A 13733-nucleotide genomic window follows, 5' to 3' on the forward strand; every position below is an offset into this window, starting at 1 on the left:
TAAATCATAAGACTGCACGACTGATGTGCTTGATTCTCCCCCACACACAACGAGAAGACCGCTGGCAAACATGCCAGCAACCTTCGTGGCTACATTGTGATAACACAGGAACACCTCTAAAATGTCAACGTGACAGATGTGCGAGGATTGAACGAGTCGTTCAAAACTCGAGATTACTGGACTGTCGGCGACTCGTTCACTTACTCTCCCCTGCTACTCAAGGGTGACTCAAGTGAATCAAGTACCCGATGTACTTTAGTGAGTGACTCACAAGAAGTCGAGTCAGCTAAAGGACTGGCGTTTCCCTACAATATGATATGAAAAATGCTAAATCTAGCACCTAGCAACAGTGGCGGAGATACGGGGTGCCCACCCCAGTGGCCCACGGCTGGGGGACAATTTTGACAAAGGCGGCTCTGTGGTGCAGAACATTATTTCAGCCTGACCACCGTTTCCGTTAGGACGCATTTCACTGCAGCAAACAACTTTCCGTGTGGAGGAGCTGTCAATAAAAACGCGTCTTGCATGAACTGCAAGCGGTAGGTAAGTTTTCTCAGTATGTCGACTTTGACTTAAAATTATGAAGCGTGATTCAGCACATAAATCTGTTAATATTGGGAGCAGCATCCACTTCGGTATCATGCCCTGCGCGAGTTTGGCCGCCATGATGGTGAGCAGAATCCAGAAACTGCATTGAAAACACGTCCTCGGCACACTGCTCAGCTATTAATTGCTCTAATAGACGGGCCAAAAGCAGACAATTCAGGTATCAACTTATTGCCTGCCCAATGAAACATTTCTGGCTCCGCCACTGCCTAGCAAGGTGGTGCAATGTACATAAAGTACAGTTACCTGTTTTAATTTTGAGAGAACCCAATTGAAGTGTAAATAAATGCTAATAGCAAGCTTTGTATGTCTTTTTTTTTTAACCTCCTTTAATTCAGTTAGTGGTGGTAGCTGTTTTTCATTCCAGAAATGACACACAAACGATGACAGAAACGGACGTAAAGGAGACATGTTTATTATTGAAACTATCACTTAAATAAAAAAGTGCATAGAAAATAAACATGATTAGAAACTTTTCTTTTTACACATTATGTACAACTTTGTTTCCTCATTATACATTCAAGCGAGTTAAGCTAGTCTGTGGTTTCTTTTTTTTTTTTTTCCTCTGTGGTGGCTTTCCTTCATTGCTGGGAGAGAATGAGGAGGATGAGGATGACGTTGACAGAGAGGACTATTGATAAGACAAAGGTTTTGCTTTTGTTTTCAAGCATCCACTCCCACTGCGACACCACATTCCATCCAACAATAGAAACAACATGAACTTTGTCGAGCCTCTAAGTATTCTTAGAAATAAATTAAAAGGTTCAGCATTATGACTTAGGGTATTTCAAATCAAAACAGTACATGATACGTACAACCAAAGCTTCGGAGCAAATAAAAGCGGCCACTTTGGAAGCTGGCAGTCACACCACATCAAGTAAGTCCCTGTTTTGACATATAATGCGAACAACAAGCACATGAATACACTGACGTCTCATAACATTGAACTGCTCCTTTTCCCGGAAAAACTAAGAAAAAAAATGCGCCTTTAGTGACGAAGGTGCATTCACAGGCACAGCAAAAACTGGTACTGGATATCCATTATACAAAAAAAACAAAAAACAGAAGAAGAATTGATGCACGTTAGTTAGTTTATCTGATAGTACTGTAACACAAAACCATTATAGAGTACATTGAAACATTGCTATTAGAATCATCGGCTGTTTTTTTTTTGTTTTTTAATTGCTACTGTAACTAAGTTTGTTTGTCCATTCCATATATGGTATAGATACTAAAGCACAAGACTATGCATGTGTCCGTGTAATATTGTCATGTATTTATACTATACTTACAGAGAGAGGGGGGGGTGGCACTGCTGTGACCGCCCCCCTCCAGAAGAAATGAAGTCCGAAGAGTTTGACCCACGTGGGCCTCGACAGGTGAGATCTGTTAGACTGGAGCCCTTGACAGCCCGTGACTCGTCGCGTTGTTACGCTAAAACCGAACACCGCCGCCCGTGTTGGCACGGCAACAGAAAACCACGCCCACACAAGGAAGGCGGGAGTATTACATTCATTGTTGACCTTAGCAGCCTCGTTGGGGCGCCCCCTACCTTCACTCTGGTGTATCAAAGCAGGACTACTACATGTAGAGAGGCGTTTTACCACTAGGGGGCAGCATGGGAGTCACTGCTAATGAAGTCAGCATGAATGGCAGGCGTACTACAAGAGATACGTTAAGTTGTTTTTAAAAACACTGATGAGCACTGGTCATGACACAAAGGAGTAATAGGACACTGAAAAGAAAAACATATTGTGCTACCAAAATAAAGTTGTAATATTGCAAGAAAAAAGTTGCAATAGGATGACAACAAAGTCGTAATGAGGGAAACTGATGCAACTTGACGATGTTTGTGTTGTAATATTACAAGGAAAAAGTTGTACTAATAGTCATAACATTTGGAGGAAAGAGTTGAAGTTGGCATATGAGAATAACGTTGCGATTCTATGACGTATGAGAAAAAAGTTGCAAGTTTATGATGTTCGTGTTGTACTATCACGAGAAAAAAAGTCATAATACTGTATGTTATAAAAGTAGCAATATTGGAAGGAAAAAAGTCAGTCGTTCCGTGAGGGCAAAAGTTGAGATTTTATGAAGTTAAGTTGCAAGATTACGATAAAGTTGTACTACATGGAGGAAAGAAGTCAGTTGCGATAAAAATATTGCAATTTTATGACATGAACGTGGTAATACTACAAGAAAAAAGGTGTAATACTGTATTATGACAGTAATAATATTTGGGGCGGAAAACGTTGCAATTTTTGTGATCATGTCGTATTATTAGAAGAAAAAAAGCTACAATACAACACTACATACAATACAATACAATACTACATACAATACTACATACAATACTGTATGTTGGGACAATAAAGTTGTAATATTTGGAAGAAAAAAGCTGCAAGTCATAATATGAGGTAAAGATGATAAATTAGTCGTCATTTTACAAGAAATAATATTGCCAAATGAAAAGTCACTTTTTATGACTTATGTGAAACCCTAATTCCTAAGGGTGTAACTGTACTCACATTTGAATTTTGTTGAGGCCAAATATTCACCACAGTAAAGAGTGGAGGAAGTGGAGCTGTCTTGCGATACGGTCATGGCTAGCGGTGGTGCCAATAAGGACCTGCACTTTAGCCAATAAGGATTTATTGGGCATTATTTTGAATTTTGTTTCCATTAGTACACAGAAAGTGACCCGAGTTGTGATCGTTACACACCCGATTCCCAGGCCAGCTGTGAGACATAATCCCTCCAGCGTGTCCTAGGTCTGCCTCGGGGCCTTCTCCCGGCCAGACATGCCCGGAACACCTCACCGGGGAGGCATCCGGACTCGAAACCCGAGCCATCTCAACTGGCTCCTCTCCATGTGAAGGAGCAGCAGCTCTACTCTGAGCCCCTCATCCTATCTCTTAGGGTGAGTCCAGCCACCCTACGGAGGAAACTCATTTCAGCCGCTTGTATCCACCATCTTGTTTTTTTGGTCACGACCCAAAGCTCATGACCATAGGTGAGGGTGGGAACATAGATGGGGGGTAAATTGAGTGCTTTGCCTTCTGGCTCTCTTTTCACCACGACGGTCCAGTACAGCGACCTCATTACTGCAGACGCTGCGCCGATCCTCCTACGACCTCATGCTCCAACTTTCCCTCACTCGAGAAAAAAAGACCCCGAGATACTTGAACTCCTCCACCTGTGGGGCAGGACCTCATTCCCAACCCGAAAAGTGCAATCCACCCTTTTCCCACTGAGAACCATGGCCTCCGATCTGGAGGTGCTGAGTCTCAGCTGCAAAACCTCCCCAGTAAACGCTGAAGGTCACAGCCCAATGAGGACATCAGGACCACATCGTCTGCAAATAGCAGAGACCAGATCCTAAGCTGGATTCCCTCGACGCCTTGGCTGCATCTAGAAATTGTGTCCATGAAAATGATGAACAGAATCAGTGAAAAAGGGCAGCCTTGGCGGAGGCCAACGTTCACCAGGAACAGGCTGGACTTACTGCTGGCAATGCCAACCAGGCTCCTGCTCCGGTTCTACAAGGACCCAATGGCACGCAGTAGCGCCACCAACCCCGTACTCCTCTACTTAAACATTGAAACGTTGTAATACCGAAAAGAAAATGACAATAAAGTCAAATTCGGAGGGAAAAAAAGTTGTAATATTACGAGAATAATGTCATCATTTTTGAAGAATAACGTCAGAATATTTGGAGGGAAGAGTCACAGCTTACGAGAATAACGTCATCATTTGAACAGAGTAAAGTTGTAACACTGCCAAGAAAAAGCTGTCATATTTTGAGGAAAAACGGAGGTAAAACTGCAAGACAAAAAGTCTTTGTTTTTTTTAGGCTCATGTTGTCACATTTTGAGGGGTGTGGTTAAAAACAACAATAAAAACATGTTTTTTCTTTTCAGTGTGGTCCTAATACTTGACTTTGTTCCTGGCTGCATGGAGCGTCAACATAAAAGGCACCTCCCTTTGACTGAAGATGATGTGTGCACATGTTTTAGATATGACTGCTTGTGTCTGTGCTGACGAGGCAGTAAGGCCGGAGAGAGGAGATATCAGCCAACCGCCATCCAACCTCTCCCGAGTGCATAAACACAATAGTAGTAGTTCACAGGAGCCGCACTGCCAATTCTAACAAGAAGGACAACAAGAAAAAGAAAGAGAAGATCTCCTGGTGGACTGAAGCCAACTTGGACCGAATCACAGACCAGCGTCAGTCTTTGGAATCAAACAAAAACATTCAGACTACAAAAAACAACCAAAAAAAAAAACAAACAAATGTAAAAAGGCAGCGGAGTACAAAACATAGAGAGCGCATTAGTGTTTGTAAACCTCTATTTCCTACAAAAAAAATGGCATTAAAATAAATATGATTTGTTTTAAAAAAATATAAATACCATCGTTAAGTGCTATTCACTAGTGAGTGCTTCTTTTTTTCCACTGTAGAAAAATATACATTATATACATTTTTTTTTAAAAGCGTGATATTTGCTCGTCCTAATAAAAAAAGACAGAAAACAGACTTTAAAAACTGAATACAAGTAAGAACATTTTCATAACAACAACGATCACAAGAAATATCAATTCAAGGGCGCCATGTTTGTTTGGTTCTCTTTGCTGCTGCCATTTTGGAAGGAAAAAAATAGAACACACGCTTTCCACAACATCCAGACAAGCAAAAATAAATATGTCTACTAAAGCACGTCAGTAGGGTCTCGGGGTGGGGGTGTGGGGCGGTCCTTGGCTGTCAGTCCACCAGAATCTCAAGCTGCCTTGCTCTCTCCACAACGCTCAAATTGGATAAGTTGGGGGGTGGGGGTGGGGGCCAAAACACCTTTTGTCAGGTCGGGTAAGGTGAGCAGGTCAGGTCACCGTGGCTGTGAAGGCATCAGGGCACATTCACACTGGGAGATAACATGTGTGCAGAAAAGCAGGCTTCGCTACACACCAAAAACAAACAAATTCTGGTCTTTTTCTGTTCCCTTCAACAAATTGCACTTTGGTGTAAAGTGGAACCAAGTTCTTTGATTTGTTTTTGTTTTCGCGTCTCACTAATGACACATCTTAAAAATGAGGGAGGCTGGGCCAATGTCAAAATGATTCGTCCAAATTGGAACTAAAAAAACAACAAAAAACTGCAGTGACGTGACACTAAAAGGAGGCACAGTATATTGTCAAGTCGTACAAATGGCCCCTCCTCCTCTGCATATTAAAAGTTGGGACAAACCAGCACTGGCGGCTCAGTTGAGGAACTTGCGACACCTCTTGGCGCCGCAGTTGCATGGCAGCTTGTGGCCGGCGTCCTCCACGGGGAACTTGTAGTCGTACGTCAGCTCCTCGCCGCGGTGGATGCGGCGGGAGGCAAAGATGACGATGTGCTTCTGGCCATCGGCCGCGATCACCCGCGAGTAGCAGTTGGGCTCGCACGAGTGGTTGATGAAGCGGGCGGCGTTGCCGTGCACCGTGGCGTCCACCACCTCGTAGTCGTCGATGCGGAACATGTAACAGCCGATCCCCTTTTCGGAGGAACGAGTTTTAGTGACTGATGCTCTAACGCGACGCGGTTGTCCTCCTCGCACTCACCTTGCCGTCGTAGTATTTCTCCCGCTTGTCCGTGAGCACCGAGCGGATCACGTTCCCGGAATACTCGATGACCATCTCACCTGCTTCGATGGTTTTCTTACAGAACAGACCTCGGCCATGGATGGGAGATCTGTGGCAAACAATCGCATGTTCCAGATGATACCACCTCTGACCCGCCCCTGGAAAGATGAGCCCTCCCCTGTATACAAGCTCACTCATGGCTTTATACAACCAGGCTTTGCTACACATCTTAAAATGCAGCCTTGAGCGCTGCCAACTATCCATCATTGCAAGTTATCACAAACACTCGATTGTTGTTGCTGCTAAGGGGGGGCCAACCACTTATTAGCTTTAGGGGGCAATCACTTTATTACACAGGGACATGTAGCTTTGGATGTTTTTTTCTCCCTTAATGATAAAAAGTTTCATTTAAAGACTGCATAAAGTGTTCAGTTGTGTTGTCATTGACTAATATTTACATTTGTTTGATGACCTGAAACATTAAAGTGTCACAAACACGCAAAAAAAGAAGAAATCAAGAAGGGGGCAAACACTTTTCCACACCACTGTAAGTGATATGACATGTCCTACGTTGGACAAGTGTTACGGTGTACGTGTACGTAACAGGTGCTTAAAGTATTTGTCCGTGCCTGTCGGAAACACAGCTCATTAGCCACAAAGGTTGAACCAAGACAACAGGGGAAGAGGTTGAAAACATTTCTGTCCCCTGGGGGGGGCATGACAGAAAATAATTGAGAACCACTGGTATAAGGGTTGCTTGGTCTTGCCAACGTAGAGTTCATTGCACTCCTCACTACACTGCTGAGTTTGCTTCTCTGGATTTTGTCAGTTTTTTGCTGGAGGGTGTTGGTGGGTTTGAAAACTAAACAGACGCAGCTTCTGAGCATTAAAGCTACAGACGAGGGATGTCCCGATCCACATTTTTGGCTTCCGATTTCTTTTATAGTCTTGCCGATGTGATCCGATCCGGTACAGATCCGAAAAACTACCATAATAAGATCCTTGTTACATACATGAATTTGTGGAATAGAATATGGTTCTGAAAATAGCTCTTCAAAGCATTCAAAATAATGCAAGCAAAAGTATTGCTGAATGTACTTTATTCCACAGCATGACCAACAATATTGTTTGGCTTTTAGAACAAACCTTTGTGAGTCAGGTCCCTGATCCAATAAAAGATCCAATAAAAGATCAAACTGGAAAAAATGGGTGTGTAAAAATACTTTTAGGGTAGGACTAATCATTTGACATGATTATAGATCAATTTGTGCTGTGATTTAGTGCTGTGTATTAACCACACCCCCATTTTCAGGCTCATGGCGGGGAAAAAATTTTTTTTAGTTCATAAATGCTTGCTAACTCTTTCATCTCAAATCAACATGCGTAAAGGTACTAAGCAATTTCAAAAAGAAGAATAAAGGAGAAATCTGAACTTCGGCATCTAGATCTTTAATATTATGGCTAAGCACAGATTAATCCATTCATCCATCCATTTTTATACCGCTTAATCCTCATTAGGGTCGCGGGGGCATGCTGGAGCCTATCCCAGCTGACTTCGGGCGACAGGCGGGGTACACCCTGGACTGGTCGCCAGCCAATCACAGGGCACATATACACAAACAACCATTCACACTCACATTCATACCTATGGACAATTTAGAGTCGCCAATGAAGCTCACCTGCATGTTTTTGGGAACGTGGGAGGAAACCGGAGTACCCGGAGAAAAAGATTAATAATAATAATAATAAATCAAAATAAAGAAATTTGCAATTTCCAGAGATGTTTTGATATCTTATCTTTCACTGCTTCTCTTTTTCTCTATTATTTTATTGCATTGCTTCAGTGTGAATTTGAATAAACTCCAACGTTGTATTGTATTTGACATTGGAAGCTTAGGTTAGCTTCAGTGTATATAGAGATGGTTTCACTGATTGAAAATACAGATAAGTTAGTTGCATACACAAGCATTTTCAGCAACTGTACAGCAGAGGGCGCTAAAGTCAAAGCAACTGTCTGACCCACAGACGGCTATTCTAAAATGGACTTCTCGTCAATTTCTGCGTCTGGTCACTGACCTGTCATCGTGTATAAACCGCACCCCGATTTTTTGCTTCTTACCAGTGGAAAAAAAGTGTGGTTTATACACCGCCCTTTACGGTACATGACTTTTTTTTTTTTTTTTTACAAACTCTCTTCAATGCAATAGTAATTTATTGACAGTCTCTAGTATAAACAACCAGCAGTTAGAGTGACACTTCCTGTGCGAGCTCCCCGCACCATGACACAGCAGTGCGGGCACAGTGAGGGGGGAACTACCGCTGTAGCTACGGAGCCCAATATTCAACGTCCAACGTGAAACTAACATCACCACGGTACACCGCTGACATGTCTGCATGGTGGTGTTGCTTTTTCTTCTTCTTGCGGGTGGCGGGAGTCCAGTGGCAACCAGCTTTGAGGCACAGCACTATGGCCCTGACTTACAAACGTTATACGGCGACCAGATGGGCCCGATCTCGTAACGGAAGCAGATATTATCCGATCTTCAAAATACAGCGGATCGGCAGACGATCCCGTTCTTGAAGATTGGATGGGGACATCCCTACTATAGACACCCAAAAAACGGCGTGTTTTCAGAAGGGCTTACTTACACTGTCTAAATTCCAGCACTGAGGCTAGATTTTGGTCAACATATTTCAATATCTTGAGAATGTGGCATCTCTAAGATACGTTTGACACTGTCGCTGGTTTTAGTTTGGTATGTTTCTGCCTGACTTTGACCCCATTGGCTTGATAGGACTCTCCGACAGTATCAAGTGTCTTTGTGTATAAAGGACTTTGGTTAGAATATTCTGTGACGTGTATGGTGGTGCAATCATCCGTCTTTTGTCTGTCGTGATTCATTCGTAACTGCTTTGTTACCTGTAGACGCCAATCATTTCCTTGGAGGTGGCCTTGAGTTGTTTGAACCTCACAGCGAGCGGCAGTTCCATCGATGCACGTCTGCAGACAGCACAAATTTGAAGACGGTAAGACATCTAGAAATGTTCCCGACAAGGGAAATATGCCTTTTTCAGCGATGCTGTGTGCTTTGTGACTAACCTGGCAGTCTTGAGCTGTCCTTCCTCCTCATCCTCTCCCTGTGGCCTGAACTCTGGAGGCTGGCGGTGTTTAGAGGCCAGGAAGTTGAACATGTCAAAAACAGACCTTCTAGATGGGACCAAAAAAATATATCATAATTTAGCATACCTTGTCCATTTTGTCGTAGCTAAATTGTTGTGACTGAATGCGTACCTTTGGTGGACCTCTGCCCGAGCTGAGCCGTGGGGGTTGATGTGAGGTTCTTGGCTTTCCTCGGGTTTGTGGAAACGGAAGCGGTAGCTCCGACAATGCCTGGTGCCGTACAGCTGCTCTAACAGGAACAACACAGCCTCGTGGACCACTCCCAGCATCCTCAGTCCGTTCAAGCCTGTGACAAACAAAAGCAACTATCAATCTTTGCAAGGCATCCTTTTAAAACACTGCATCATACGGTAGCTGTCGCGTTACCTTCAAAGGACACCTTTTTGAGTTTGGCATCAGAGCGAGCTTCCTGCACTTTGTCAGTCAAGGACTTCCAGGCCTCTGTAAAAGGGACACGTTGAAGCGTGTGCTAAGGTCACGAGGTCTACAGGAATAACGTCAAAATACTGTCAGAAAAACCTTTTTTGCATGAGGACAGAGTCATAGCATTACCTCACAGGCATATTTTATGTAGAAAATAATTCAAGGCAAAAGTGGATACATTAGCAGAAAAAAGTAACTATCAGAACAAATGGAAATATGTCAGAAGTTGAAGTTAATACAGTTTTAATTAATGGTCAAAATTGTAGGATGATGAAGCAGTATTATTACAAAAGAGTTGTATGTAATTATAGTTGTGTGGTATGTATACACAGTTGTGTGTTAAAGCCAGGGCACCCCTTTAAAAACACCATATTTGATATATTTATTATATAATATATTATATTCATATTTATAGTCTCTCTGATAAATGGGCAAAGAAAGACAACATCATCAGGAAACATAAATGCATAGTTACGTGTCATGTTACGCAGGACAGGAGCGAGTATTTCCTGTCCTGCGCTCTTATTTTGGCAAGCTGTGCTTCCTGCTCGGTGGAAGAGGCAGCTGCTTCACACCCGGTGTCCTCGCAGCTGTCGCCAATCAGTGGCAATTAAAAGGCCAGCGTCGTCAGACGAACAGCGCTGGCTCATTGAGGTTGTTACCCTCGTGCCTGTTGTTCCCTGTCTCGTTACCAGTGCTATAACGTCATTGTCTGCTTACCTGTACCTTGTATACACCTGTCAGTCTTCCACAGAGCTTTCCACGCTGTCGCTTTTTGTTCTATGTTTTTTGAGTATCTAACGATTAAAGACTTTTTATTTTTGCACACCGTCGCCTCATCTCTGCATACTGGGGGTCAAGCTACCGTCAGCTCCAAGCGACCATGACAGTTACGTTTTCTTTTACAAATTGAACAAAATTACAAACAAACATTTTGGTATGTGCAAAAGTGGGGGCACCCTACAGCGTCAGTACTTTCAGTACTTAGTAAGACCCCCTCTGGCAGATACCACAGCTTTGAAACACTTTTTATAGCCAACTACAAGTCTGGATTCTATTATTCTACTACTACCTACTGCACACTCTTCCATGAAGGTCTGCTTTGTGCAAGTATGGCTGCACAGTGGAAGGGTGCACCACCACTCTTCAGTCTGCTAAATCTTCCTGCAGGTCTTTTGTCAAAGTCCAATGTGGGTTTTGATTTACTTTTCTGGCCAGCCTAAGAGCATTTCTCTCAGAGGGTTTCCTTGGTCTTCCAGATCTCATCTTGACCTGCACAGTTCCCCTCACCTGCCATCTCTTAATTATACCTCACACTGTGGAAAATGCAAGACTGAAATCGCTTTGCCATCTTCTTGTAGCCCTCCCCGACACTGTGGCCATCGATAACTTTCATTTTTCCTGTCTTACACAGCTTCTTAGAGGAACCCATGGTTGGTGAGTGTTTGTGGAGTCGCCATGTTTATGAAACCCTGAAATTGGCACGAGCCGGCGCTCGCTCCCTAATGACAGTTATCGACACACGCTTCAGGAATAATGAGCTGGTAAAGGTCTGAGCTTGCAAAAAAAATCTTGACACTTTGAAACTCTCAGGGTACCCCAACTTTTGCATATGCCAAAATGATGTTTTTTTGTTTTTGTAATTTTATTCAATTGATTAAATAAAATGTATCGATGCTTTAATATTTCCTGATAATATTATCTTTCCCCCCCATATACAGTCATGGACAAAAGTCTTGTCATAGATAGACAGTACGAAGTAAAAACCTCATAACTCCCTAACTAATCCTCCTATTGTTGAGAACTATGGTTCATATGAATCATTTCAGTCTTGGCATTCTCTGGTAAAAATGACACGACGTGTCTTCGAACCGTCTTGAAATAGACAGGTTATTAGCTGGACAAAAGTCTTGTCACGTTTTACACTTTATTGAAATGTATTCAACAAACATTTCTTTGTTTCAGAACAACATGAAAGCATCATAGCAACAAGCATGTTGAACATTTTTACCATGAGAGATTTGACCATTTCAGTATCGGCTGTGGCTTCCCTTTGCTTGGATGACGGTTGACATTCGGCTGGGCAGGGACTCGTACAACTGGTTGATGATGGCATAAAACGCGGCCTCACATGCCTTCCACAGGTCATCTAGATTCTTTGGCTTTGTCTTCCAGTTGTCTTCCTTCATTTTTGCCCAAACATGCTCAATAATGTTCATGTCTAGGGACTGTACGGGCCACTTTTCGAGAACTTTGATCTTCGTCTGCTGCAGAAATTTCTTGGTAGAGACCGATGTATGGCATGGAGCGCCATCCTGCTGGAAGATTGTGTTCTGGTGTTCTGGTGGCTGTATTGCAGCACAGAAGCCAGCATTGAAGAAGAAGCAGCTGACTAATCAAGTTGTGTTTGCTAAAGACCAGAAGCCACAGCTGATAAAATGATCAAATCTCTCATGGTAAAAATGTTCAACATGCTTGTTGCTATGATGCTTTGATGTTGCTCTGAAACAAAGAAATGTTTGTTGGATAAATTTCAATAAAGTGTAAAACGTGACAAGACTTTTGACTAAAATGATTCATATGAACGATAGTTCTCAACAATAGGAGGATTAGTTAGGGAGTTATGAGGTTTTTACTTCATACTGTCTACCTATGACAAGACTTTTGTCCATGACTGTACCAGAGAGACTATTCATATGCATATTCATTTTTTTTATATATATAAAATATGCTGTTTTTAAAGGGGTGCTCTGACTTTTGCATGTTAAAAATATAACAAATAATTAAAAAAATATATAATAAATAATAAAGTTGTAAAATGGCAAAAAAAAAGTAAGAACTGTAGGAGGATGTCATTATTACATGAAATAATATGAAAAAACTTTTTACTCGATCGAAAAACTGAAAAAAGGATTAGGTTGTAATTTTATCACAACTAATTACATATACAGTATATATATATATATATATATGTATACACACACACACACACACACAGTCAAACTTGTCTATAGCGGCCACTAGAGGGAGTCTGCAAAAGTGGCCGCTATAGACAGGTGGCCTCTATAGACAGGTTGGCTTCCAGTTTGAATGTTGACCAGTAGAGGGAACTGCGGACTGCGGATAAAAGTTGTACAGCACTACTAGGCTTGTTATTATCATGGTTCATGGTTTTAATTCATCCTGAACATGCATATGAGTCAAACAGTAGCACATCACATAGTACAATTCACAATTTTGCATGTCCAATTAGGAGTAGGAAGAAGCAAAGCTTATTTAATCCTACCCTTCATCTGTTTCAATACATTTATTCACCTCTTGTTCTTCCAAGTGTACTTTGTAGGTCTACATGACAATGTAGTGCAATCATAGCCAAGGTTTTTACTTACTAAAAGGAAGCTAGAGGCATAATAATAACTGATAGAATATATCCACGACCCACAGAACAAAGCTGTGCTAGTAATGTCTTACGCTTGTTTTTAATATTTTACTTTTTACAGCTTTAGTTCATCAGGAAGTGACGGGAAGTGACGGTGGGCGTCCCGAGCAGGAGAGCTAGGCTCAGTGCTAGCTGTGAGTTTGGAGAGAGTTGGGAAGTGTGTTTATGTTGGCGTGGATGTAAAGTCCTGCAGTGTTCTCCGCTGTTAATAAAGCCATTAAAGTGCATCGGCGACGTGAGTCTCTCCTTCCCCACAACAAGCGGCATTACAGTATTGACCAGTGCACACCAGGAAATAAACGGTGTCATTTCTTACAGGCATTGGCTGGACAGCTATGTAGTGGGGCTTGTTTAACCTTTGCCTTGTGGGCAAGCAGGAAGGAGAGACGATGCTGAGAGATGTGTGTGTGTTCTGAGCTGCTGTCTGGTGGCCGCGTTCAATAAATAAAGTTGGCAGAAGCAACA

The 13733-nt window shown here is 42.4% G+C and overlaps 1 protein-coding gene and 1 long non-coding RNA gene across 2 annotated transcripts in view; one reads left to right on the forward strand and one right to left on the reverse strand.

Moving 5' to 3' along the window:
- Positions 1-237: 237 nt before the first annotated feature.
- Positions 238-7893, forward strand: LOC129190769 (uncharacterized). The gene is made up of 3 exons (XR_008573059.1): positions 238-543; positions 1901-1985; positions 6308-7893. It is a non-coding gene; the product is annotated as an uncharacterized LOC129190769 (long non-coding RNA).
- kmt2a (lysine (K)-specific methyltransferase 2A) overlaps positions 1006-13733 on the reverse strand; it is a 60943-nt gene continuing 48215 nt past the window's right edge. The window contains exons 29-34 of the mRNA XM_054793317.1: positions 9773-9847; positions 9518-9692; positions 9326-9433; positions 9146-9226; positions 6205-6334; positions 1006-6137 (exon numbers count right to left, since the gene is read on the reverse strand). Of these exons, the coding sequence (XP_054649292.1) occupies positions 5862-6137; positions 6205-6334; positions 9146-9226; positions 9326-9433; positions 9518-9692; positions 9773-9847 (845 nt within the window). The 3' untranslated portion in view covers positions 1006-5861. The remainder of the gene's footprint in view (positions 6138-6204; positions 6335-9145; positions 9227-9325; positions 9434-9517; positions 9693-9772; positions 9848-13733) is intronic.

The sequence above is a fragment of the Dunckerocampus dactyliophorus genome, chromosome 12, assembly GCF_027744805.1.
Source record: "Dunckerocampus dactyliophorus isolate RoL2022-P2 chromosome 12, RoL_Ddac_1.1, whole genome shotgun sequence".
Classification (NCBI taxonomy): domain Eukaryota; kingdom Metazoa; phylum Chordata; class Actinopteri; order Syngnathiformes; family Syngnathidae; genus Dunckerocampus; species Dunckerocampus dactyliophorus.